The sequence below is a fragment of the Pristiophorus japonicus genome, chromosome 7 (genome assembly GCF_044704955.1).
Source record: "Pristiophorus japonicus isolate sPriJap1 chromosome 7, sPriJap1.hap1, whole genome shotgun sequence".
In the NCBI taxonomy this organism is placed as follows: Eukaryota; Metazoa; Chordata; class Chondrichthyes; family Pristiophoridae; genus Pristiophorus; species Pristiophorus japonicus.
The window spans coordinates 231,325,764-231,353,042 of record NC_091983.1 but is presented as its reverse complement, the minus strand read 5'-3'; the positions used below and the strand labels follow the sequence as shown (position 1 = coordinate 231,353,042).

The 27,279-nt window shown below is 46.9% G+C and overlaps 1 protein-coding gene across 1 annotated transcript in view; it reads right to left on the bottom strand.

The window, feature by feature from the left end:
• The window catches only part of LOC139266691 (equilibrative nucleobase transporter 1-like), an 81,387-nt gene that overhangs the window by 27,344 nt on the left and 26,764 nt on the right, over window positions 1-27,279 (bottom strand). Inside the window, exons 5-7 of the mRNA XM_070884281.1 lie at window positions 10,517-10,609; window positions 9,790-9,929; window positions 9,446-9,653 (exon numbers count right to left, since the gene is read on the bottom strand). Coding sequence (XP_070740382.1) covers window positions 9,446-9,653; window positions 9,790-9,929; window positions 10,517-10,609 — 441 coding nt within the window. The remainder of the gene's footprint in view (window positions 1-9,445; window positions 9,654-9,789; window positions 9,930-10,516; window positions 10,610-27,279) is intronic.

Genomic DNA, 27,279 nt, shown 5'->3' with positions numbered 1-27,279 from the left:
AGTGGTGCAGAAGGGAGGGATTCAAATTCCTGGTACATTGGAACTGGTTCTGGGGGAGGTGGGACCAGTACAAACTGGACGGTCTGCACCTGGGCAGGACCGGAACCAATGTCCTAGGGGGAGTGTTTGCTCGTGCTGTTGTGGAGGGGTTAAACTAATATTGCAGGTGGATGGGAACCTATATAGGGAGACAGAGGGAAGTAGAATGGGAGCAGAAGCAAAAGATAGAAAGAAGAAAAGTAAAAGTGGAGCACAGAGAAACCCAAGGCAAAAAGCAAAAATGGCCACATTACAGCAAAATCCTAAAGGGGCAAAGGGTGTTAAAAAGACAAGCCTGAAGGGGCTGTGCCTCAATGCGAGGATTATTCGAAATAAGGTGGACGAATTAAATGCGCAGATAGCAATTAACCGATATGATATAATTGGCATCACGGAGACATGGCTCCAGGTGACCAAGGCTGGGAACTCAACATCCAGGGGTATTCAACATTTAGGAAGGATAGACAGAAAGGAAAAGGAGGTGGGGTGACGTTGCTGGTTGAAGAGGAAATTAATGCAATAGTAAGGAAGGACATTAGCTTGGATGATATGGAATCTGTATGGGTGGAGCTATGGAATACCAAAGGGCAGAAACCGCTAGTGGGAGTTGTGGACAGATCACCAAATAGTAGTAATGAGGATGCGGACAGCATCAAACAAGAAATTAGGGATGTGTGCAATAAAGATACAGCAGTTATCATGGGCGACTTTAATCTACATATTGACTGGACTAACCAAACTGGTAGCAATACGTTGGAGGAGGATTTCCTGGAGTGTATTAGGGATGGTTTTCAGAACCAATATATCAAGGAACCAACTAGAGGGCCGGCCATCCGAGGCTGGGTGATGTGTAATGAGAAAGGACTAATTAATTGTTGTGTGAGGCCCCTTGAGGAAGAGAGACCATAATATGGTAGAATTCTTTATTAAGATGGAGAGTGACACAGTTAATTCAGAGACAAGGGTCCTGAACTTGGGGAAAGATAACTTCAATGGTATGAGAGGTGAATTGGCTAGAATAGACTGGCTAGTGATACTTAAAAGGTTGATGGTGGACAGGCAATGGCAAACATTTAAAGCTCACATGGATGAACTTCAACAATTGGACATCCCTGTCTGGAGTAAAAATAAAACGGGGAAGGTAGCTCAACCATGGCTAACAAGGGAAATTCAGGATAATGTTAAATCCAAGGAAGAGGCATATAAATTGGCCAGAAAAAACAGCATACCTTTGGACTGGGAGAATTTTGGAATACAGCAGAGGAGAACAAAGGGTTTAATTAGGAAGGGGAAAATAGAGTATGAGGGGAAGCTTGCTGGGAACATAAAAACTTACTGCAAAAGCTTCTATACATATGTGAAGAGAAAAAAATTAATGAAAACAAATGTAGGTCCCTTGTAGTCAGGTTCAGGTGAATTTTTATTGGGGAACAAAGAAATGGCAGACCAGTTAAACAAATACTTTGGTTCTGTTTTCATGAAGGAAGACACAAATAACCTTCCGGAAATACTAGGGGACCGAGGGTCTCGTGAGGAGGAGGAACTGAAGTATATCCTTATAAAGCGGGAAATTGTGTAAGGGAAATTGATGGGATTCAAGGCTCATAAATCCCCGGGGCCAGATAGTCTGCATCCATGAGTATTTAAGGAAGTGGCCATAGAAATAGTGGATGCATTGGTGATCATTTTCCAACAGTCTATCGAATCTGGATCAGTACCTTTGGACTGGAGGGTAACTATTGTAACGTCATTGTTTAAAAACGGAGGGAGAGAGAAAACGGGTAATTATAGACCGGTTAGCCTGACATCAGTAGTAGGGAAAATGTTGGAACGAATTATTAAAGATAAAATAGCAGCACATTTGGAAAGCAGTGACAGGATCGGTCCAAGTCAGCATGGATTTATGAAATGGAAAACATGCTTGACAAATCTTCTGGAATTTTTTGAGGATGCAACTCGCAGAGTGGACAAAGGGGAACCAGTGGATGTGGTGTATTTGGACTTTCAAAAGGCTTTTGACAAGGTCTCACACGAGAGATTGGTGTGCAAAATCAAAGCACATGGTATTGGGGGTAATGTACCGACATGGATAGAGAACTGGTTGGCAGACAGGAAGCAAAGAGTCGGAATGGCAGGCAGTGACTAGTGGAGTGCCGCAGGGCTCAGTGCTGGGATACCAACTCTTTACAACATACATTAATGACTTAGATGAATGAATTGAGTGTAGTATCTCCAAGTTTGCAGATGACACTAAACTGGGTGGCGGTGTGAGCTGTGAGGAGAATGCTAAAAGGCTGCAGGGTGATTGGACAGGTTAGGTGAGTGGGCAAAGGCATGGCAGATGCAGTACAATGTGGATAAATGTGATCTTATCCAATTTGCAGGCAAAAACACGAAGGCAGAATATTATCTGAATGGCGGCAAATTAGGAAAGGTGAAGGTGCAATGAGACCTTGGTGTCATGGTTCATCAGTCATTGAAAGTTGGCATGCAGGTACAGCAGGCCGTGAAGAAGGTAAATGGTATGTTGGCCTTCATAGCTTGGGAATTTGAGTATAAGAGCAGGGAGGTCTTACTGCATTTGTACAGGGCCTTGGTGAGGTCTCACCTGGAATATTGTTTTCAGTTTTGGTCTCCTAATCTGTGGAAGGACGTTCTTGCTATTGAGGGAGTGCAGCAAATATTCACCAGACTGATTCCCAGGATGGCGGAACTGACACATGAGCAGAAATTGAATCAACTGGGTGTTTATACACTGGAGTTTAGAAGGAAGAGAGGGGATCTCATAGAAACTTATAAGATTCTGACGGGACTAGACAGGTTAGATGCGGGAAGAATGTTCCCGATGATGGGGAAGTCAAGAACCAGGGTACACAGTCTTAGGATAAGGGGTAGGCCATTTAGAACTGAGATGAGGAGAAACTTCTTCACTCAGACAGTTGTTAATCTGTGGAATTCCCTACCGCAGAGAGTTGTTGATACCAGTTCATTGGATATATTCAAAAGGGAGTTAAATATGACCCTTTCGGCTAAAGCGATCAAGAGGTATGGAGAGAAAGCAGGAAAGGGATACTAAGGGAATGATCAGCCATGATCTTATTAAATGGCGGTGCAGGCTCGAAGGGCCGACTGACCTACTCCTGCACCTATTTTCTCTGTTTCTAAGTCTCTTAGCCTTTTCTGCGCATGTGTCCAACACCACGTTACAGCCGAACGCATCCGCCGAGCCTCTGAACCCGTCGCTCGCTGAGCCCTGGTTCTTCCAAGCCCCTGGTGCCTGCAAGCTCGGTGCGAGTGTTACAAGGGATACCGTTCGGGTGGTTAAAATCAATAAGTCACGACACTGTCACTATTGACTTCATACCCAATAAATCCCTTAACAATCTGCTGACAATGCTCCACCTATGGGGGCAGTGGGGGGGGGGGGCGTTGGACAATGTGGGGGTATGGTCTTGCGCTGGGGTAAGCAATTTCGGCTGGAACTTGGCAGTGGGAGGTAGCACATGTGCTGGGGCAAGAGTCTTCAGCTGGCGGAGGGATGCACTTGCACTGGGTCAGGGCTTCAGCTGTGGGAGGTAGCACATGTGCTGGGGCAAGAGTCTTCAGCTGGTGGAGGGATGCACTTGCGCTGGGTCAGGGCTTCAGCTGTGGGAGGAAGCACATGTGCCGGGGTAAGGGTCTTCAGTTGGCAGAGGCAGCACTTACGCTGGGGCAAGGGACTTCGGTTGGAACTTGGAGACTTTTGGGGAGATCTATCCTCAGTGGCTTCTGAACTCAAAATGGATCGAATTACAAATTGGAAAGTCACTCAGAACTTGGGCTAGATGGTTCCAATTACACATTCCAAAGGAACTTCAGGCTGTGGCTTATCCTCCAAGGGGACCAATCAGCAATAGGTGATATGAAAATGGAGAGTCAATTAGAGAAACAGCTGATTTTCAGTTAGGACAAATAGACACAGCTATAAAACAATTATTCTCACCCTGGCCATTCCCCGTGGTACAGACTTGATCTTCGCTCCCTTAAGTCCAAGGGACGTAGACTTGAACAGACGTGGCAGACAACTGGTTTAACCATTCACCGCCAGATCTGGCTGGACCAGATAAAGCATAATCGTGTCCTGCTCTCATCTGCCAAAATTGCTCACGACTCCAGAATCTTCTGAAATGTAAAGCTAAACCCCGGCTTCTATTCTCCACTGCTAACCGTCTTTTTAAACCCTTCTCCCCAGTCTCCACCTCCACCTCTGACAATAAGTGTGAGGAGCTCATGGACTTCTTTGCCTCTAAGTTCGAGACCGTCCGTTCAGCCGCCTCTGCCTTTCCTTCCCCTAGCCCAGTGGGCCAAACTTCCTCTAAGGATCCCTCCTGTCCTCACATCTTTCTCCAGTTTCTCTCCAATCTCTCCTCATGACCACTCTGAGCTCATCCTGTCCATGAGACCCACTTCCTGCTCCCTTGACCCTATTCCCACCAAACTGCTGACCACCCAACTTCCTTTTCTGTCTCCCATGTTAGCTGACATTGTTAACGGTTCTCTCTCCTCAGGTACTGTCCCCCTCTCCCTCAAATCTGCCGTCACCACCCTTCTCCTCAAAAAAAACAACCCTTGACCCCACTTTGTTTGCAAGCTACCACCCCATCGCCAACCTCCCTTTCCTCGCCAAAGTTCTTGAACGTGTTGTCGCCTCCCAACTCCGTGCCCATCTTTCCCTCAATTCCATGTTTAAATCCCTCCAATCCAGTATCCATGACTACCACAGTACCGAAACAGCTCTCATCAAAGTCACAAATTACATCCCTGCTCCTCCTTCCTGAGTTGTCTTCAGCCTTTGACACATTTGACCAATCTATCCTTCTCTAACGCCTCTCCATCGTCGTCCAGCTGGGTGGGCCTGCACTTGCTTGGTTCCATTCTTATCTATCTAATTGTAGCCAAAGAATCACCTGCAATGGCTTCTCTTCCCGCCCTTGCATAGTTACCTCTGGTGTCCTCTAAGGATCTATCATTGGCCCCCTCCTATTTCTCGTCTGCATGTTACCCTTTGGCGACATCATCTGAAAACACAGCCACAGTTTCACATGTACGCTGATGAAACCCAGCTCTACCTCACTTCCCTTCCCTCGACCCCTCCACAGTCTCTAAATTGTCAGACTGCTTGTCCAACATCCAGTTCTGGATGAGCAGAAATTATCTCCAATTAAATATTGGGAAGACCAAAGCCATTGTTTTTAGTACCTGCCACAAACTCCGGTCCCTAGCCATTAACTCCATTCCTCTCCCCTTCCTCTGTCTGAGGCTGAATCACACTGTTTACAACCTTGGTGTCATATTTGACCCTGAAATGAGCTTTCGACCACATATCCACTGTATAACTAAAATTAACAATTTCCACCTCCGTAACATTGCCTGTCTCCGGCCTTGCCGCAGCTCACCCATGCCTTTATTACCTCTAGACTTGATTATTCCAATGCACTCCTGGCTGGTCTCCTACATTCTATCCTACGTATACTAGAGGTGATCCAAAACTCGGCTGCCAGTGTCCTAACTCGCACCAAGTCCCGCTCACCCATCACCGCTGTGCTCGCTGACCAACATTGGCTCCCCGTTAAGCAATGCCTTGATTATAAAATTCTCATCGTTTTCAAATCCTTCCATGGCACTCGCCCCTCCCTATCTCTTTAATCTCCTTCAGCCCCACAACCCCCCGAGATATCTGCGCTCCACTAATTCTGTTCTCTTTGAGCATCCCTGATTATAATCGCTCAGCCATTGGTGGCCATGCCTTCTGTTGTCTAGATCCTAAGCTCTGGAACTCCCTGCCTAAACCTCTCCGCTTCTCTACCTCTCTTTACTCCTTCAAGTTTCTCCTTAAAACCTACCTTGTTGCCTGCCCTAATTTCAATAAGTTCATGGCTGATCTGATCATGGGCTCAGCTCCACTTCGCTGCCCGCTCCACATAATCGTTTACTCCCTTATTACTCAAAAATCTGTCTATCTCCGCCTGAAATAAATTCAATGACCCAGCCTCCACAGCTCTCTGGGGCAGAGAATTCCATAGATTTGCAATCCTCTGAGAGTAGAAATGCCTCCACATCTCAGTTTTAAATGGGCGGCCCCTTATTCTGAGACTATGTCCCCTAGTTTTAGTTTCTCCTATGAGTGGAAATATCCTCTCTGCATCCACCTTGTCGAGCCCCCTCATTATCTTATATGTTTCGATAAGATCACCTCTTATTCTTCTGAACTCCAACATGTATAGGCCCAACCCCTATCTTAATAAGTCAACCCCCTCATTTCCGGACTCATGCTAGTGAACCTTCTCTGAACAGCCTCCAATGCAAGTATATCCTTCCTTAAATAAGGAGACCAAAACTGTACTCAATACTTCAGGTGTGGCCTCACCAATATCCTGTGCAGTTATAGCAGGACTTCTCTGCTTTTATACTTCATCTCCCTTGCAATAAAGGCCAACATTCCATTTGCCTTCCTGATTACCATTGCGAGCTGCTCCAAGGATTTTGAGATGGGCACCTAGGTGACGTCATCAAACCCTGGTTGCCGTTTTGGAGCATTGGCAGGAACATCGGCAGAGCCGAGGTACAGAGGAGTGGGAAGGTCGGGGCGGATGAGCGGCGAGTGTTTGTGGCGAGATGCGGTGAATGTTTATGGCGGAGGAGCAGTGAGAGATTATGGCGGAGGTGCAGCAGATGAGGGTACGGAGCCCAGAAGAGCCAAGGCGATATGCATGCGCTCGATCCGTGCAGCAGAGCAGGTCTCCAGTCGCCTTGGTTACTCCTTGCAACTGGACCAAGACCTAGCTCTGTCAAACCCGTGTGGTGGCTGGTGTGCAACGGTCACCATATATTAAAAAAATTCATGCACAGGCATCTTCCACCCCCTCAATTGGAGTTCAGGACTGGAACATTGGGTCCTTCATCGAAACACCTGTGGACTCATGGAAGCAAGTCATTCTCGTTCGAGGGACTGCCTATGATGATGATGACTTGATGTACCTGCATACTAACTTTTTGTGTTTCATGCACAAGGACCCCAGGTCCATCTGAACTGCAGCACTTTATAATTTTTCTCCATTTAAATTATAATTTGCTTTTCTATTTTTTCTGCCAAAATGGATAACCTCACATTTTCCCACGTTATATTACATCTGCCAAATTTTTGCCCACTCACTTAGCCTGTCTGTATCCCTTTGCAGATTTTTTGTGTACTCCTCACCATTTGCTTTCCCACCCATCTTTGTATAATCAACAAATTGGCTACATTACATTTGGTCCATTCATCCAAGTCATTAATATAGATTGTAAATAGTTGAGGACCCAGCACTGATCCCTGCGGCACCCCATTAGTCACTGTTTACCAACCAGAAAATTACCCATTTATCCTGACTCTCTGCTTTCTGTTAGTTGGCCAATCCTCCATCCATGCTAATATATTACCCCCATCCCCGTGAACTTTTGTCTTGTGCAGTAACCTTTTATGTGGCACCTTATCGAATGCCTTCTGGAAATCCAAATGCATCACATCCAGTGGTTCCTCCTTATCCACCCTGCTCGTTACATTCTCAAAGAATTCCAGCATGATTTATCTTTAATAAAACCATGCTGACCTGACTCTGCTTGATTGAATCATGCTTCTCCAAATGTCCTGCTACTGCTTCCTTAATAATGGATTCTAGCATTTTCCCAATGACAGATGTTAGACTAACTCTTCGATAGTTTCCTGCTTTTTGTCTGCCTCCTTTTTTAAATAGGGGCGTTACATTCGCATTTTTACAATCCGCTGGGACTCCCCAGAAGGCAGGGAATTTTGGTAGATTACAACAAATGCATCCACTATCTCTGCAGCCACTTCTTTTAATACCCTAGGATGTAAGCCATCAGGTCCAGGGGACTTGTCAGCCTTTAGTCCCATTATTTTACCGAGTACTACTTCATTAGTGATTGTGATTGTATTAAGTTCCTCCATCCCTATAACCCCTTAATTATCCACGATTGGGATGTTTTTAATGTCTTCTACCATGAAGACTGAAGCAAAATATTTGTTCAATGTCTCTGGCATTTTCCTGTTCTCCATTATTAATTCCCCAGTCTCACCTCTAGGGGACCAACATTTACTTTAGCCACTCTTCCTTTTTATGTACCTGTAGAAACTCTTACTATCTGTTTTTATATTTTGTGCTAGTTAATTTTCAAAATCTATCATCCCTCGCTTTATCAATGTTTTAGTCGTTCTTTGCTGGCTTTTAAAAGTGGACTGACATATGAGGAGAGACTGGATCAACTGGGCCTTTATTCACTGGAGTTCAGAAAGATGAGAGGGGATCTTATAGAAATGTATAAGATTCTGACGGGACTGGACAGGTTAGATGCGGGAAGAATGTTCCCGGTATTGGCGAAATCCAGAACAAGGGGACATAGTCTTAGGATAAGGGGTAAGCCATTTAGGACTGAGATGAGAAGGAAGTTCTTCACTCAGTGAGTTGTTAACCTGTGGAATTTCCTGCCGCAGAGAGTTGTTGATGCGGCTAAAGAGATCAAGGGGTATGGAGAGAAAGCAGGAAAGGGGTACTGAAGTTGCATGATCAGACATGATCTTATTGAATGGCAGTGCAGGCTCGAAGGGCCGAATGGCCAACTCCCGCACCTATTTTCTATGTTTCTATGTTTCCAATCCTCTGGCCTCCCACTAGTCTTGGCCACATTGTATGCCCTTGTTTTCAATTTGATGCCACTGCTCATCAACCGTCCTACACTTTAATCTATGTTCCCAGTCCACTTGAGCCAACTCTGCCCTCATACCTTTGTAGTCTCCTTGATTTAAGATCAAAACCCTAGTTTGAGAACTAACTTTCTCACCCTCCAACTGAATTTGAAATTCAACCATGTTATGGTCCTCATTCCTAAAGGATCATTTATTAATCCTGTCTTGTTACACAGTACCAGATCGAAGATAGCCTGCTCCTTGGTTGGTTCTGCAATGTACTGTTGAGGGAAACTATCCTGGATACACTCTATGAACTCTTCCTCAAGGCTACCCTAGACAATTTGCCTTGTCCAATCAATATGAACGTTAAAATCATCCATGATTATTGCCGTTCCTTTATTACAAGCCTCCATTATTTCTTGATTTATACTCCATCCAACAGTGTAGCTACTGTTAGGGAGCTTATCGACTACACCCACCTGCGACTTTTTCCCCTTAATATTCTTTATCTCCGCCCAAACTGATTTAGCATCTTGATCATCTGAACCAATATCGTTTCTCACTAACACACTGTTCTCATCTTTTATTAACAGTGCTACCCCACCTCCTTTTCCTTTCTGTCTGTCCTTCCGAATTGTCAAATATCCCTGAATATTCAGTTCCCAGTCCTGGTCACCTTACAACTGTAATATAGTTGCAGCAATTTTCTGGATTATATTTCTGGATTCGGGACGTCGGATTGTCTCCAAAATCCAGAAATACCCGAAACTCGGCCCAGGGGTGTCTGGATTTGGAACGTCGGATTTTCTTCTCCGAAATCCGGAAAAACCCGAAAACCGGAATGGCCTCGGTGACGAGGTTTCCGGATTCGGGACGTTGTACCTGTATTCTATATATAAACCACACCGAGCACCTTGATTAGATCCCAGCCTATAACTCACTCCCAGGTATTTGTTATTCTATATAATCCCCCAAACCCCTGGATTAGATTCCATGCTGTAACTCACTCTGCCTGCTCTCCTTACCCGTAGCTGTACTCCTCAGGCAGGGGATAGGGAATGTGTGTGCGGGGGAGCAGGAGGCAGGTACGCAGGATTTGCAAGCAGCTCAGGCAGCTGATGAACAGGAACATGGGCCTCAGGGAGAAGCCAGCCTCGTACAACACCTACAGGGAGAAAGGGTGGGACGCAATAAAACAAGAAGTGACCATTAACAGCAGATCTCGCCTGACACCACTCCGCACTCTCCCCTTTATCTCTCCCCCCACACCCCCCTTTATCTCTCGCCCCTCATTCCCCCTTTATCTCTCCCCTATCCCACCCCACACCCTCCCTGATCTCACTCCGCACCTCCCCTCTCTCTCTCCCACACCCCTCACTCCGCACCCTCCCCTCTCTCTCTCCCATACCCCTCACCCCGCACCCTCCCTGATCTCACACTGAACCCTTCCCTCTCTTTCTCCGTGTGCCCCCTCTCTCGCACTCTCTCTCTCCACCTCTCTCTCCCTCTTCGCCCCCTCTCTTTCTCTTCTCTCCCTCTCTACAGCCAGAACTCTCTCCTCTCTCCTCTCCCTCTCCCCCAGACAGAGGGAGTGAAGGGCTCCTCGCTCTGATGGATAACACTGGGTGGGGTCAGTAGGTCAGGCCCTGACCTTTCACCCTCTGGTCCTCTGAGCTGGATGTTAAGCCAGGCAGTGAGTACAGTTTGAATCCATCTGTTTTTATAAGCTAGTTTGCTGCCTGCACCTCTCACCTTGACCAGCAGAAACACGCCAGATGAGGTATTGAAGGCTCCATTGTGCAGTGTGATAACTGTGGATCGTTTGTTCCCAAATAAGTTTCCAACCTGGGGATCAGACACAACAAAAACAGTCAATGGAGCTCTATGTGCCCTTGAAGCCGCTCCCAAACAGATCCATCGTTAGTTGGGCCACACACAGCAGCAAGGGCCCAGGCTCCATGCCCGGCCTGTGCTGCGTCAGCTGATCACAGTCGGTGTGGTACAGAGCCCCACACACACACACACACAGCAGGAAAAGGCCCAGGCTGCATCCTGTGATCGTTATGTGTCATACCCTATTATGCCAGCAGATGGCACCACACAGCCTCCATTCAGATTAGAATGCGAGTTTTATTTATACAAAAGATGTCGAGGTCCAGAAATTGGATATCGTCTGAAAACGGGCGGTGTCATGGGCCAGTGCAATTTGGCTGCAGCAATTCAAAGTGGTGCAGGCAGCAGGCAAAATTTGTGCTGCCTGCTCATTTACATGATTGGAGAGGTGATCTCAGCAGTAAACGCACTGCTGGTTGGCTTAGTGCTCAACAAGTGGGTCAATATCGGGCGCAGTCTCATGGCCAGTAATGTTTGGCCTGGTCTCTCTCCATTACTTAAAGGGGAGGTGCAATGATGCAGCAGCACCTCATTGTAAGCGCAGCTGGAGACATGGCTCAGCAACAACACGGAGAATGAGCCCGAGGGTCTCGCGGCATTAGTAGTGGCAAGGAGAGAAGGTGGGTTCCTGTTCCCGCAGGGTGGCAGGAAGCCATTAAAACCCACTGGCAAGAGGTAACTGCGTACGTCACGGCCAACAGTGCCATGCCGCGGAACTGGATCCAGTGCCGAAAAAAGTTTAATGACCTCACACGGCCGGTCAAGGGGAGTGAAGGCTTCAGCAAATGTCATATCCCACCATCTGCACCACAAGCCTCACAGTGCTCAATACACCACACCCCATCACTCACCTACCAACAATCTCTACCGTTCACCACTCATACCTCACATTCAGAGCTTCACTTCACACTCACAACCGTACCATGGCTGCAAAACTCACATCCATATATCACACCTTGCAGGCACTGACAGCTATTCAACTATGGCAGGCACATCACCCAAACACATTGCACCACACTCAATCACTCACACATTCCACCCAAAGACACTGCACCACACTCACTCACTCACACACTCCACCCAAACACACTGCACCACACTGACTCACTCACACACTCCACCCAAACACATTGCACCACACTCACTCACTCACACTCTCCACTGAAAGACACTGCACCACACTGACTCGCTCACACACTACACCCAAACACACTGCACCACACTCACTCACTCACACACTCCACCCAAACACACTGCACCACACTCACTCACTCACGCACTCCATCCAAACACACTGCCCACACTGACTCACTCACATACTCCATCCAAACACACTGCACCACACTGACTCACTCACACACTCCACCCAAACACACTGCACCACACTCACTCACACACTCCACCCAAACACACTGCACCACACTCACTCACTCACACACTCCACCCAAACACACTGCACCACACTGACTCACTCACACACTCCACCCAAACACACTGCACAACACTCACTCACTCACACACTCCATCCAAACACACTGCACCACAGGTAAGAATCGGAGGAAACATCGACAGCATCAGCGTAAACATTTTGGACATTAAGTTTTGGACATTGCTTTTCCATATTTTCTGTTATTGCAGAAGAGCAGATCGAGGATTGGGATAAGTCCAGACATGTTCCACAGGAATACACATCGGGTGGGCGGGTGAATCGCAGGAAGGTGACTGATGCAGGACCCTTTGTCATGTAATGGGAACCCATCAGTGAGAGATCAGGTAAACTGGTCAGTGCTCAAGCCATCGAAATGACTGAGAGCCCCGGAGCGCGGGAACCTCAGGTCAAAGGAAGCCAATTGGCCACCCAGACGATGGAGCCTTTATCCCCAGGAACAGCCCAGTAACAAAGGCACAGGCTGAAGAGGTGATTCATTGCTGTTAGTTGGACTGCCTCAGGCAAAGGACTGGTTTTTGGTGCGAGAATTCAGAAGTATTTTTTGGGTATAAGAGACAGCAGTTTGGAGCCATCTCTCTCTCTCTCCTCGTCGACACTTACTTGCTTCATTCAAGGCACTCAAGGACTGAGCACACCGTCTGGGATGGAGAGAAGTAAAAGTGGAGGGCAGAGAAACCCAAGTCAAAAAACAAAAAGGGCCACATTACAGAAACATTCTAAAGGGGCAAAGTGTGTTAGAAATACAAGCCTGAAGGCTCTGTGCCTCAATGTGAGGAGTATTCGGAATAAGGTGGACAAATTAACTGCGCAGTTAGCATTTAACGGATATGATGAAATTGACATCACGGAGACATGGCTCCAGGGTGACCAAGGCTGGGAACTCAACATCCAAGGGAATTCAACATTTAGGAAGGATAGGCAGAGAGGAAAAGGAGGTGGGGTGGCGTTGCTGGTTAAAGAGGAAATTAATGCAATAGTAAGGAGGGACATTAGCCTGGATGATGTGGAATCGGTATGGGTGGAGCTGTGGAATTCCGAAGGGCAGAAAACGCTAGTGGGAGTTGTGTACAGACCACCAAACAGTTGTACTGAGGTTGGGGACAGCATCAAACAAGAAATAAGGGATGTGTGCAATAAAGATACAGCATTTATCATGGGCGACTTTAATCTACATATTGATTCGGCTAACCTAACTGGTAGCAATGCGGTGGAGGAGGATTTCCTGGAGTGTATTAGGGATGGTTTTCTTGACCAATATGTCGGGGAACCAACTAGAGAGCTGGCCATCCTAGACTGGGTGATGTGTAATGAGAAGGGACCAATTAGCAATCTTGTTGTGCGAGGCCCTTTGGGGAAGAGTGACCATAATATGGTAGAATTCTTTATTAAGATGGAGAGTGACACAGTTAATTCGAAAACTAGGGTCCTGAACTTAGGAAAGGTAACATTGACGGTATGAGGCGTGAATTGGCTAGAATAGACTGGCAAAGGATACTTAAAGGGTTGATGGTGGATAGGCAATGGCAAACATTTAAAGATCACATGGATGAACTTCAGCAATTGTACATCCCTGTCTGGAGTAAAAATAAAATGGGGAAGGTGGCTCAACCATGGCTAACAAGGGAAATTAAAGATCATGTTAAAGCCAAGGAAGAGGCATATAATTTGGCGAGAAAAAGCAACAAATCTGAGGACTGGGAGAAATTTAGAATTCAACAGAGGAAGACTAAGGGTTTAATTAAGAGGGGGATAATAGAGTACGAGAGGAAGCTAGCATGGAACATAAAAACTGACTGCAAAAGCTTCTATAAATATGTGAAGAGAAAAAGATTAGTGAAGACAAACGTAGGTGCCTTGCAGTCGGATTCAGGTGAATTTATAACGGGGAACAAAGAAATGGCAGACCAATTGAACAAATACTTTGGTTTTGTCTTCACGAAGGAAGACACAAATAACCTTCCGAATGTACTAGGTACAGTGGGTCTAGTGAGAAGGAGGAACTGAAGGCTAACCTTATTAGATGGGAAATTGTGTTAGGGAAATTGATGGGATTGAAGACCGATAAATCCCCGGGGCCTGATAGTCTACATCCCACAGTACTTAAGGAAGTGGCCCTAGAAATAGTGGATGCATTGTTGATCATTTTCCAACAGTCTGGATCAGTTCCTATGGACTGGAGGATAGCTAATGTAACACCACTTTTTAAATAAGTAGAGAGACAGAAAACAGTTAATTATAGACCGGTTAGCCTGACATCAGTAGTGGGGAAAATGTTGGAATCATTAAGGATGAAATAGCAGCGTATTTGGAAAGCAGTGACAGGATCGGACCAAGTCAGCATGGATTTACGAAAGGGAAATCATGTTTGATGAACTTTCTGGAATTTTGCGAGGATGTAACTAGTAGAGTGGACAAGGGAGAACCAGTGGATGTGATGTATTTGTACTTTCAAAAGGCTTTTGACAAGGTCCCGTATAAGAGATTGGTGTGCAAAATCAAAGCACATGGTATTGGGGTAATGTACTGACGTGGATAGAGAACTGGTTGGCAGACAGGAAGCTGAAAGTCGGGATAAATGGGTCCTTTTCAGAATGGCAGGCAGTGACTAGTGGGGTGCCGCAGGGCTCAGTGCTGGGACCCCAGTTCTTTATAATATACATTAACGATTTAGATGAAGGAATTGAGTGTAATATCTCCAAGATTGTGGATGACACTAAACTGGGTGGCAGTGTGAGCTGTGAGGAGGACACTAAGAGGCTGCAGGGTGATTTGGACAGGTGAGGTGACTGGGAAAATGCATGGCAGATGCAGTATAATGTGGATAAATGTGAGGTTATCCATTTTGGGAGCAAAAACACAAAAGCAGAATATTATCTGAATGGTGGCAGATTAGGAAAAGGGGAGCTGCAACGAGACCTGGGTGACATGGTACATCAGTCACTGAAAGTGGTCATGCAGGTATAGCAGGTGGTGAAGAAGGTAAATGGTATGTTGGCCTTCATAGCTAGGGGATATGAGTATAGGAGCATGGAGGTTTTACTGGAGTTGTACAGGGCCTTACTGAGGCCTCACCTGGAATATTGTGTTCATTTTTGGTCTCCTAATCTGTGGAAGAATGTTCTTGCTATTGAGAAAGTGCAGCAAAGGTTCACCAGACTGATTCCCGGGATGGCTAGACTGTCATATGAGGAGAGATTGGATCAACTGGGCCTTTATTCACTGGAGTTTAGAAGGATGAGAGGGCATTTCGTAGAAACGTATAAGATTCTGCCAGGACTGGACATGTTAGATGTGGAAAGATTGTTCCCGATGTTAGGGAAGTCCAGAACCAGGGGAGATAGTCTTAGGATAAGGGGTATGTAATTTAGGATTGAGATGAGGAGAAACTTCTTCACTCAGAGAGTTGTTAACCGATGGAATTCCATGCCGCAGGGAGTTGTTGATGCCAGTTCATTGGATATATTCAGGACGAGTTAGATATGGCCCTTACAGCTAAGGGGATCAAGGGGTATGGAGAGAAAGCAGGAAAGGGGTACTGAGGGAATGATCAGCCATGATCTTATTGAATGGTGGTGCAGGCTCGAAGGGCCGAATAGCCTACTCCTGCACCTATTTTCTATGTTTCTATGTTTCTAAACCAGCATCTATGAGCAAAGAGAGCCTCACACATTGGGAGAAGCAGCGAGTAAGCCAGAGGGGTAACTGGTGAGCATTATCCCAACCCACGCATCCTTAAGATCACCACATAGTGTGCAGCGGTGTCGTGTGTCCCAACCAAGCCTTAGTGGTTTTGTGGGGAGGTTTCTGTGCGGATCATAGGCGTAAGCACAATCCATTGGACAGATTCGGTGATGCCCTATTGAGCCAAGCAGGATTGTTTTAATCATGGGTACTTCGTGATAGGGACCTGTTCAGACGGCCAGTGGTATGTGTTGTACTGTGTTTGTCTGTTTTACAGCACCAGGGTGTATTTCACTGGAAGCAGGTGTCTGCTTTAACTTGAATAAAAGCATTGTGATGGTTGAGACTGAAAGATTTGTCTATAACTGTGTATTCTGTTCACCACTATAATTCCTGGGTCTAGAACTGTTGTAAGGAGGTTGATTCGAAACCACCAAGGGCAAAACCACTTACAGAATCTGGTGACCACGAAGAGACATTTGATTGAACAGACAGTTATGGAGGATCTCAAGGTCAAGCGATTGGCAATGGTGAATAGGATTTCCTCGTGCTTATTCGGAAATGTTAATGTAACTCATTAGTGGGTGTTAGACCTGTTGCGGGCTGAGAGTCCCGAGGAAAAAGCCGCTGAGTGGATGGGGAGTAAGGAGCACAAAAAGGCAAAAAAAAAGGCCATTTTGCTCCTGTGTTTGTAGAAGCAAGTCCAGCTGCTTAGGGAGCAGGTTGGTAAGCTTAAGGCAGAGCTCCAAGAGTCAGAGGAGCAGTCAGCCGCAAGGGCCACAGTGGGGACCAGATTAGTGGATGAGTTGTGCGAGGAGAGGGAGGAAATGTGCCCTCAGGAGGAACCCTCCCATAACACCAGAGAGTACCTGCAATGCCAGATCACCAAGGCCATGCTCAACGAGCAGGTTGTACAGGAGGAGAACGCCCTGTTAATGGGTAAAGTTGAGGGGCTGAAGGGGCCTCTGAGTGATATTAAGACATCTTGGGAACCAGTCTGGTGAAATTTCGCTGCACTCCCTCAATAGCAAGAACGTCCTTCCTCAAATTAGGAGAACAAAACTGAACACAATATTCCAGGTGAGGCCTCACCAAGACCCTGTATAGCTGCAATAAGACCTCCCTGCTCCGATACTCAAATCCCCTAGCTATGAAGGCTAACATACCATTTGCCTTCTTCACCGCCTACTGTACCTGTATGCCAACTTTCAATGACTGATGTACCATGACACCCAGGTCTCGTCGCACCTCCCCTTTTCCTAATCTGCCTCCATTCAGATAATATTCTGCCTTCGTGATTCTGCCACCAATGTGGATAACCTCACATTATCCACATTATGCTGCATCTGCTATGCATTTGCCCACTCACCTAACCTGTCCAAATCATCCTGCAGCCTTTTAGCATCCTCCTCGCAGCTCACACCGCCACCCAGCTTAGTGTCAGCTGCAAACTTGGAGATATTACACTCAATTCCTTCATTTAAATCATTGATGTATATTGGAACTAGCTGGGGTCCCAGCACTGAGCCCTGCAGCACCACACTAGTCACTGTCTGCCATCCAGAAAAGGGCCCGTTTATCCTGACTCTCTGCTTTCTGTCTGCCAACCAGTTCTTTATCCACATCAGTACATTACCCCCAATGCCATGTGCTTTAAATTTGCACACCAATCTCTTGTGTGGGACCTTGTCAAAAGCCTTTTGAAAGTCTAAATACACCATATCCACTGGTTCTCCCTCGTCCACTCTACTAGTTACATCCTCAAAAAATTCTGGAAGATTTGTCAAGCATGATTTCCCTTTCATAAATCCATGCTGACTTGGACCAATGCTGTCACTGCTTTCCAAATGCGCTGCTATTTCTTCTTTAATAATTGATTCCAACATTTTCCCAACTACTGATGTCAGGCTAACTGGTCCATGATTAGCCATTTTCTCTCTCCTTTTTTAAAAAGTAGAGTTACATTAGCTCCCTTCCAGTCCATAGGAACTGATCCAATTTTGATAGACTGTTGGAAAATGATCACCAATGCATCCATTCTTTCTAGGGCCACTTACTTAAGTACTCTGGGATGCAGGCTATAGGCGCCGGGGATTTATCATCCTTCAATCCCATCAATTTCCCCAACACAATTTCCCGTCTAATAAGGATTTTCTTCAGTTCTTGCTTCTCTCTAGACACTCGGTCCCCTCGTGTTTCTGGAAGGTTAATTGTGTTTTCCTTCGTGAAGACAGAACCAAAGTATTTGTTCAACTGGTCTGCCATTTCTTTGTTCCCCATTATAAATTCACCTGATTCTGCCTGCAAAGGATCTACGTTTGTCTTCAGTAATCTTTTTCTCTTCACATATCTATAGAAGCTTTTGCAGCCAGTTTTTATGTTCCCAGCAAGCTTCCTCTCATATTCTATTATCCCTCTGCTAATTAAACCCTTTGTCCTCCTCTGCTGAATTCTAAATTTCTTCCAGTCCTCAGGTTTGCTGCTTTTTCTTGCCAATTTATATGCCTCTTCCTTGGATTTAACACAATCCTTAATTTCCCTTGTTAGCCATACTTGAGCCACCTTCTCCATTTTATTTTTACTCCAGACAGGGATGTACAATTGTTGAAGTTCATCCATGTGATCTTTAAATGTTTGCCATTGCCTATCCACCGTCAACCCTTCGAGTATCATTTGCCAGTCGCTACGAGCCAATTCATGTCTCATACCATCGAAGTTACCTTTCCTTAAGTTCAGGACCCTAGTCTCTGAATTAACTGTGTTGCTCTCCATCTTAATAAAGAATTCTACCATATTATGATCACTCTTCCACAAGGGGCCTCGCACAACAAGATTGCTAATTATTCCTTTCTCATTACACATCATCCAATCTAGGATGACCAACCCTCTCGTTGGTTCCTCGATATATTGGTCTAGAAAACCATCCCTAATACATTCCAGGAAATCCTCCTCCACCGTATTGCTACCAGTTTGGTTAGCCCAATCTAATGTAGATTAAAGTCGACCATGATAACTGCTGTACCTTTATTGCACGCATCCCTAATTTCATGTTTGATACTGTCCCCAACCTCATTACTATTGTTTGGTGTTCTGTACAAAAATCCCACTCGCGTTGTCTGCCCTTTGGTATTCCACAGCTCCACCCATAAAGATTCCAGATCATCCAAGCTAATGTCCTTCCTTACTATTTCGTTAATTTCCTCCTTAACCAGCAACGCTACTCCACCTCCTTTTCCTTTCTGTCGATCCATCCTGAATGTTGAATACCCCTGGATGTTGAGTTCCCAGCCTTGTTCACCCTGAAGCCATGTCTCCGTGATGCCAATTAAATCATTTTTGTTAATTGCTGCCTGCGCAGTTAATTCATCCACCTTATTATGAATACTCATCGCATTGAGGCACAGAGCCTTCAGGCTTGTCTTTTTAACACACTTTGTCCCTATAGAATTTTGCTGTAATGTGGCCCTTTTTGATTTTTGCCTTGGGTTTCTCTGTGCTACACTTTTACTTTTCTTCTTTCTATCTTTGCTTCTGCCCCCATTCTACTTCCCTCTGACTCCCTGCATAGGTTGCGATCCACCTGCCATATTAGTTTAACCCCTCCCCAACAGCACTCCCCCTGGGACATTGGCTCTGCTCCTGCCCAGTTGCAGACCGGACAGTTTGTACTGGTCCCAGCTCTCCCAGAAACGGTTCCAATGTCCCAGGAATTTGAATCCCTTCCTTCTGCACCACTCCTCAAGCCACGTATTCATCTTAGCTGTCCTGCCATTCCTACTCTGACTAGCACGTGGCACTGGTAGCAATTCTGAGATTATTACCTTTGAGGTCCTACTTTTTAATTTAACTCCTAGCTCTCTAAATTCAGTTTGTAAGACTTCATCCCGTTTTTTACTCATATCATTGGTACGTATATGTACCATGACAACTGGCTGTTCACCCTCCCCTCCAAAATATCCTGCAGCCACTCCGAGACATCCTTGATCCTTGCACCAGGGTGGCAACATACCATCCTGGAGTCTCGATTGCGACTGCCGAAATGCCTATCTCTTCCCCTTACAATAGAATCCCCTACCACTATAGCTCTCTCCACTCTTTTTCCTGCCCTCCTGTGCAGCAGAGCCACCCACAGTGCCATGAAGTTGGCTGCTGCTGCCCTCCCCTGATGAGTCATCACCCCCAACAGTCCCCAAAATGGTGTATCTGTTTTGGAGGGGGATGGCCACAGGGGACTCCTGCATTACCTTCCTTCCACTGCTCTTCATGTTTGTCACCCATTCCCTATCTGCCTGTGTATCCTTTACCTGCGATATGACCAACTCACTAAACGCACTATTCATGGCATCCTCAGCATCGCGGATGCTCCAGAGTGAATCCACCTGCAGCTTCAGTGCCGCAATGCGGTCTGTCAGGAGTTGCAGCAAGATACAGTTCCCACACATGTAGTTGTCAGGGACACTGGAAGCATCCCTGAGTTCCCACATAGCACAGGAGGACACATGTCCGAGCTCTCCTGCCTTGACATAACCCTTAGAGTAACATAGTAAAAAGGAATGGCATTAGGAAGGGGTTAGTGCAGGGAAGGCTAGGACGTGTTTCGGGTGTGGGAAGTCGAGACACTAGAGGCGAGACTGCCCAGCCCCGAGGAGGGGGTAAAGCAAAGGGGATCCTCCAGTGCCTAGGATGAAACCTGTCGAGGCGAAGGGACCGATCGTGGGACAATTTGATGTTCTGGTGGCCGCCCTTCGGATAGCTTTTGTGCCAGAGCAGGGAAGGGTAGACGTTGCTATGAACAGGGAAATCCCGACCATTCCGGTCATCCCACCACCCTGACGAGCACACACCCAGCCTGAGTACTTGTGTTCACTCACGTACGATGAGTGGAGTAAACCATGCGTGAGGATGGGGGTGGAGAAGGTCGAGGGGAAATACATGGTGGACACCGAAGCTTCAAGCACGGTGATCCATGTGAGGAATCTGACCGATTCACCCTGTCCAGCAAGGTCCCACACAGTCTGGTGGGGTTCACCAGGAACGAGCAGGTGGGGGCGATGTCCAGGTCCTTAGCCATAGATTTAGCATCCCTCCACACCAGGTAGGACTGTGTCCTAATAAAATGGGAACAGTAGGGGCCGACTTTATGTTAGCCCACAGAATTATAGTGGACTAGAGGAATCACTGCCTTTGGGAAGCAGTGGGTTCTGATCAGGAGGATGAAGTTGTTGTGATCCCAAGGAAAGGGAAGGAAAAGGCAACACGTGTACCATAAAGCCAAAAGGGAGTTACGACCTAGAACAATTGTTCAAAACTACCCCGGCCGAGTACCAGGCTTACGTGCGGGACAATCTCGCATCGTTCACCACACACAAGCATGGCTGTGGTAGGGTGATGGGGGTGGAAGTCTGAGTACAGGGGGACCCTATGTCCCGGCCACAGAAGCTGTACAGTTTCCCCAGAGAGGCCGACTTGGAGACGGTGCTAGGATCCCTGGTAGCACAGGATGTGTTGAGGCCCATAGCCACACACGTGAACTCGCCACTTTGGCCGGTTAGGAAACCGGACCAGTCGTGGAGAGCCACCGTGGACTATCAGGTGCTTAACAGAAACATCCCAGCCTGCGTACCCACAGTCGCGGCCATAGCTGATCCGATAGAGAGTATTTCAGCAACCGCAACCACATTTACGGTGCTGGACATTTCAAACAGGTTTTGGTCAATTCCCCTGAAATGTGATGACCAGTACAAGTTTGCTTTCACCTTTAAGGGACAGTCGTACACATGGACATGCCTTCCCCAGGGATTTCAGAACAGCCTCTCCACATTCCACCAGTGCATGGCAGACGCCTTAAAGTGATTCAGCAGACCCCAGCAGTTGGTGCAGTTGTGGACGAGGTTCTCCGATGAGGGGGAGAAGCATGGTCCACTGCTGGCTGAGCTGCTGGAGCTGCTGAGAGAGACAGGGTTCAAGGTCAATCCTAAGAAAGCTCAGATCAGTCAGAGGGAAGTAAAATTCCTTGGGCTCACCGTGAGGGCTGGGGAAAGGGCTATAGATGAGACCAAATGGAAGGCGGTACAGGAGTTACCAGCCCCCACGACAGTGCCGGGGGTGAGATCCTTCCTGGGGCTCACTGGGTAATGCAGGGATTTTATTGAAGATTACGCTGCCACGGCAGCCCCTCTGCTTCGGCTCCTCCAAAAGCGAGTCGGCTGGGAATGGGATGAGGACTGCACGGCAGCATTTAATCACTTCAAGGGAGACCTGCAGACGGCACCCGCATTAGGGGCGATTAATGGTGGTGAGGACTTCATTTTCGATGTGGCAGCAGCGGGGACAGTTTGAGCGCGGTGCTGCTCCAGGAGCGGCATGGCAAACTGAGGCCCATGGTGTACTCCTCAAGAGTCCTTACGGATGTAGATCAGGGATATTCCAATTGCAAGAGGCATCTCTTAGCCATGCATTGGGTCATAAAGTGCTCACAGCTCTTTACAGAATCGTCCCTGATCGTTCTACTAATCCACCATAGCCCCACTCAGAAGTTATTAAATGGGAGGATAAAGGACGGCACGGTGAGCAGTGCTCTCATTGCCCACTGGACTTTATTGCTCTCACAAATGCATCTGAGAGTGCAAGGCCTGAGTGAGCCCAAATTGGCCGCCAACATGATCTACGCAGGGACGGCCCACAAGTGTACGGTAGAAGGGGTAAGGGACGTGGACGTAGGATTTTGGGCCGGGTTACACCCAACACGCCTTGAGATCTATGTCGACGGTCTAGTTCGGTGATGAACGTGGAGCGTTTCACCGGGTGTGGGATTTATGATCCTACGGCTGGGATAGCAAGGGCCATTAAACTCCCGAGCACCCTGAGCTCCCAGCACGTTGAACTGTCGGCAGTGCTGTATGTCGTTACCAACGCCGACGAGTTCCTGGCCCCATACACCATTTGCTCGGTTTCCATGTTTACGTGCATTTCATGCACCGAATACTTGGCCATCTGGGTTCGTCGTGGTTTCACATCCGCCAACGGGAAGCCCTTCGCAACAGCACCATTGCTGAGAAAGGTTTTAGAGGCCACGGGGATCCTGGGAAGTTATTACATCCTCAAAGTAAAGGCTCACGCTAAGACAGAGCCCAGAGGGGAAGGTAACCAAAGGGCAGACGAGTTAGTAAAGGAGGGAGCCAGGGAAGGAGTTTTTTGGGGTCCAACCCAGTAGCAGCGATCTGGGACAAAGCGGGAACACCAGGGAGTGTAGGGGTAGCATTGGCCCCAGACTTGAGACAAATGCAGGCACAGGATCCCATCCTCAAGGTCGTCCTGGAACAGCTGGCTAAGGGCAAGAAGGTAGAAGGTCCTTTCGGTGTAGCGGGCATCACTATAAAGGAGGAGATTCTCTTTCAGGGGGATCGGTGGATAGTTCCCGAGACGCACTTCCAGTTGGGCCACGGGGGCCCAGGAGCGGGACACCCAGGGCCAGAGACCACCTGGCAAAGGGTAGAACAGACAGGGTGGTGGCCGCAACTGAGGGAGGATGTCCGCGATTTTTGCGCGAACTGTCTGGTGTGTGCAGACAACAACCCCGATCCGCAATGTAGGAAGGTTCCCATGGGACACATGAGAAGGGTAGAGGGACAATGGAAGTCGATACAGGTCAATTACATCAGGCCATTGCCCACCACAAAGCGGGGTTACAAGTACTGTTTGGTCCTAGTAGGCGTGTTCTCCAAGCGAGTGGAAGCCTTCCCTTGCTGATCAGCCATGACGTTGGCGAAGGCAAGGATTTTGGTGAGGGAAATGTTCTCTCAGTTGGGACTGCCACAGATCGTGGAGTCCGACCAGGGGAGCCACTTCACAGGGCAGGTGATTCAGGCCACCTTGAAGGTGCTAGGGATAGAAGGGAAATGGCATGTGTCTCACAACCAACAGTCATCGGCGGTTATGGAGCAACTTAATCGGACCATCAAAGAAAGTCTGTGGAAGGAAACGGGGCCATCCCCGAAAATGTAGGATGAGGTCCTGCCGTTAATTTTGATGGCGGTCCGTGCCAGCCTCTCCAGAAGCACATGGTATTCCCCACATGAGCTCATGACTGGTAGGGTCATGCGCACGCCCAGCCATGTTCTGGCACGGGATCTCACCAAAGGTCAAGTGAGAGAAGTAAACCAGGATAGGTTTGTCAAGAATCTGTACGAGAGTTTGAAGCAGATTCATTGGCAGGCAGCCAGAAACATGGGGAAGCAACACCGGAGTAATCAGTTGCTGCTCGAACCCCACAGAACGCACGAGTGGAAGGTAGGGGACCAGGTGATGGTCTAAAACTACATCTGTGTAAGGACGTTTGAGCCACTGTATATAAGACCCTACAGTCTAGTGGATAAAGCAAGCCCCATGGTTTAGGTGTAGGGACATTTGAGACACTGTATACACTGCTTAAACAAAGGGGACTAGAATGGGATGAGGGCAGAGTTGGCTAAAGTAGACTGGAAACACAGACTAACGGTTGAGGAACAGTGGAGGACTTTTAAGGAGCTCTTTCATAGTGCGCAACAAAAATATATTCCAGTGAAAAAGAAGGGCGGTAAGAGAAGAGATAACCAGCCGTGGATAACCAAGGAAATAAAGGAGAGTATCAAATCAAAGACCAATGCGTATAAGGTGGCCAAGGTTGGTGGGAAACTAGAGGATTGTGAAAATTTTAAACAACAGCAAAGAATGACTAAAAAAGCAACAAAGAAAGGAAAGATAGATTACGAAGGTAAACTTGCGCAAAACATACAAACAGATAGTAAAAGCTTTTACAGATATATAAAATGGAAAAGAGTGACTAAAGTAAATGTTGGTCCCTTAGAAGATGAGAAGGGGGATTTAATAATGGGAAATGTGGAAATGGCTGAGACCTTAAACAATTATTTTGCTTCGGTCTTCACAGTGGAAGACACAAAAACCATGCCAAAAATTGCTGGTCACAGGAATGTGGGAAGGGAGGACCTTGAGACAATCACTATCACTAGATGGGTAGTGCTGGACAGGCTAATGGGACTCAAGGTAGACAAGTCCCCTGGTCCTGATGAAATGCATCCCAGGGTATTAAAAGAGATGGCGGAAGTTATAGCAGATGCATTCGTTATAATCTACCAAAATTCTCTGGACTCTGGGGAGGTACCAGCGGATTGGAAAACAGCTAATGTAACGCCTCTGTTTAAAAAAGGGGGCAGACAAAAGGCAGGTAACTATAGGCCGGTTAGTTTAACATCTGTAGTGGGGAAAATGCTTGAAACTATCATTAAGGAAGAAATAGCGGGACATCTAGATAGGAATAGTGCAATCAAGCAGACGCAGCATGGATTCATGAAGGGGAAATCATGTTTAACTAATTTACTGGAATTCTTTGAGGATATAACGAGCATGGTGGATAGAGGTGTACCGATGGATGTGGTGTATTTAGATTTCCAAAAGGCATTCGATAAGGTGCCACACAAAAGGTTACTGCAGAAGATAGAGGTACGCAGAGTCAGAGGAAATGTATTAGCATGGATAGAAATTGGATGGCGAACAGAAAGCAGAGAATCGGGATAATTGGGTCCTTTTCGGGTTGGAAATCGATGGTTAGTGGTGTGCCACAGGGATCGGTGCTGGGACCACAACTGTTTACAATATACATAGATGACCTGGAAGAGGGGACAGAGTGTAGTGTAACAAAATTTGCAGATGACACTGAGATTAGTGGGAAAGCGGGTTGTGTAGAGGACACAGAGAGGCTGTAAAGCGATTTGGATAGGTTAAGCGAATGGGCTAAGGTTTGGCAGATGGAATACAATGTCGGAAAGTGTGAGGTCATCCACCTTGGGAAAAAAAAAACAATAAAAGGGAGTATTATTTGAATGGGGAGAAATTACAACATGCTGAGGTGCAGAGGGACCTGGGGGTCCTTGTGCATGAATCCCAAAAAGTTAGTTTGCAGGTGCAGCAGGTAATCAGGAAGGCGAATGGAATGTTGGCCTTCATTGCGAGAGCGATGGAATACAAAAGCAGGGGGGGTCCTGCTGAAACTGTATAGGGTATTGGTGAGGCCGCACCTGGAGTACTGCGTGCAGTTTTGGTCACCTTACTTAAGGAAGGATATACTGGCTTTGGAGGGTGTACAGAGACGATTCACTAGGCTGATTCCGGAGATGAGGTGGTTACCTTATGATGATAGATTGAGTAGACTGGGTCTTTACTCGTTGGAGTTCAGAAGGATGAGGGGTGATCTTTTAGAAACATTTAAAATCATGAAAGGGATAGACAAGATAGAGGCAGAGAGGTTGTTTCCATTGGTGGGGGAGACTAGAACTAGGGGGCACAGCCTCAAAATATGGGGGAGCCAATTTAAAACCGAGTTGAGAAGGAATTTCTTCTCCCAGAGGGTTGTGAATCTGTGGAATTCTCTGCCCAAGGAAGCAGTTGAGGCAAGCTCATTGAATGTATTCAAGTCACAGATAGATAGATTTTTAACCAATAAGGGAATTAAGGGTATGGGGAGTGGGCGGGTATGTGGAGCTGAGTCCACGGCCAGATCAGCCATGATCTTGTTAAATGGCAGAGCAGGCTCGAGGGGCTAGATGGCCTACTCCTGTTCCTAATTCTTATGTTCTTATGTTTTAACGAGATTGCTTCTGGAAATCATGGGTGAGGTGAGGGTAGAATTAGTGGGACTGGCACTTGAAGTAGCAACACTGGCTAGAGCAATGGGTGAGATGGAGGACGACACAGTTAATTCAGAGACTCGGTCCTGAACTTAAAGAAAGGAAACTTCGATGGTATGAGATGTGATTTGGCTCGGATAGACTGGCGAACGATACTTAAAGGGTTGGCGGTGGATAGGCAATGGCAGACATTTAAAGATCACATGGATGAATTACAACTATTGTACATCCCTGTCTGGCATAAAAATAAAACAGGAAAGGTGGCTCAACCGTGGCTAACAAGGGAAATTAGGGATAGATCCAAGGAAGAGACATATAATTTGGCCAGAAAAAACAGCAAACCTGAGGACTGGGGAAATTTAGAATCCAGCAGAGGAGGACTAAGGGTTTAATAAGGAGGGGGAAAATAGAGTATGAGAGTAAGCTTGCAGAGAATACAAATACTGACTGCAAAAGCTTCTCTAGATATGTGAGGAGAAAAAGATTAGTGAAGACTAATGTAGGCCCCTTGCAATCCACTCTGTATACCGGAGCTGGCTGTGGTGTCCCGCCCATTACCGGCATACATAGAAACATAGAAACATAGAAAATAAATGCAGTAGCAGCCCTTCGAGCCTGCACCGCCATTCAATATGATCATTGCTGATCATGCAACTTCAGTACCCCACTCCCACTTTCTCTACATACCCCCGATCCCCTTAGCCGTAAGGGTCACATCTGACTCCCTTTTGAATATATCTAACGAACAGGACTCCACCACTTTCTGTGGTAGAGAATTCCACAGGTTCACCACTCTGTGGGTGAAAAGG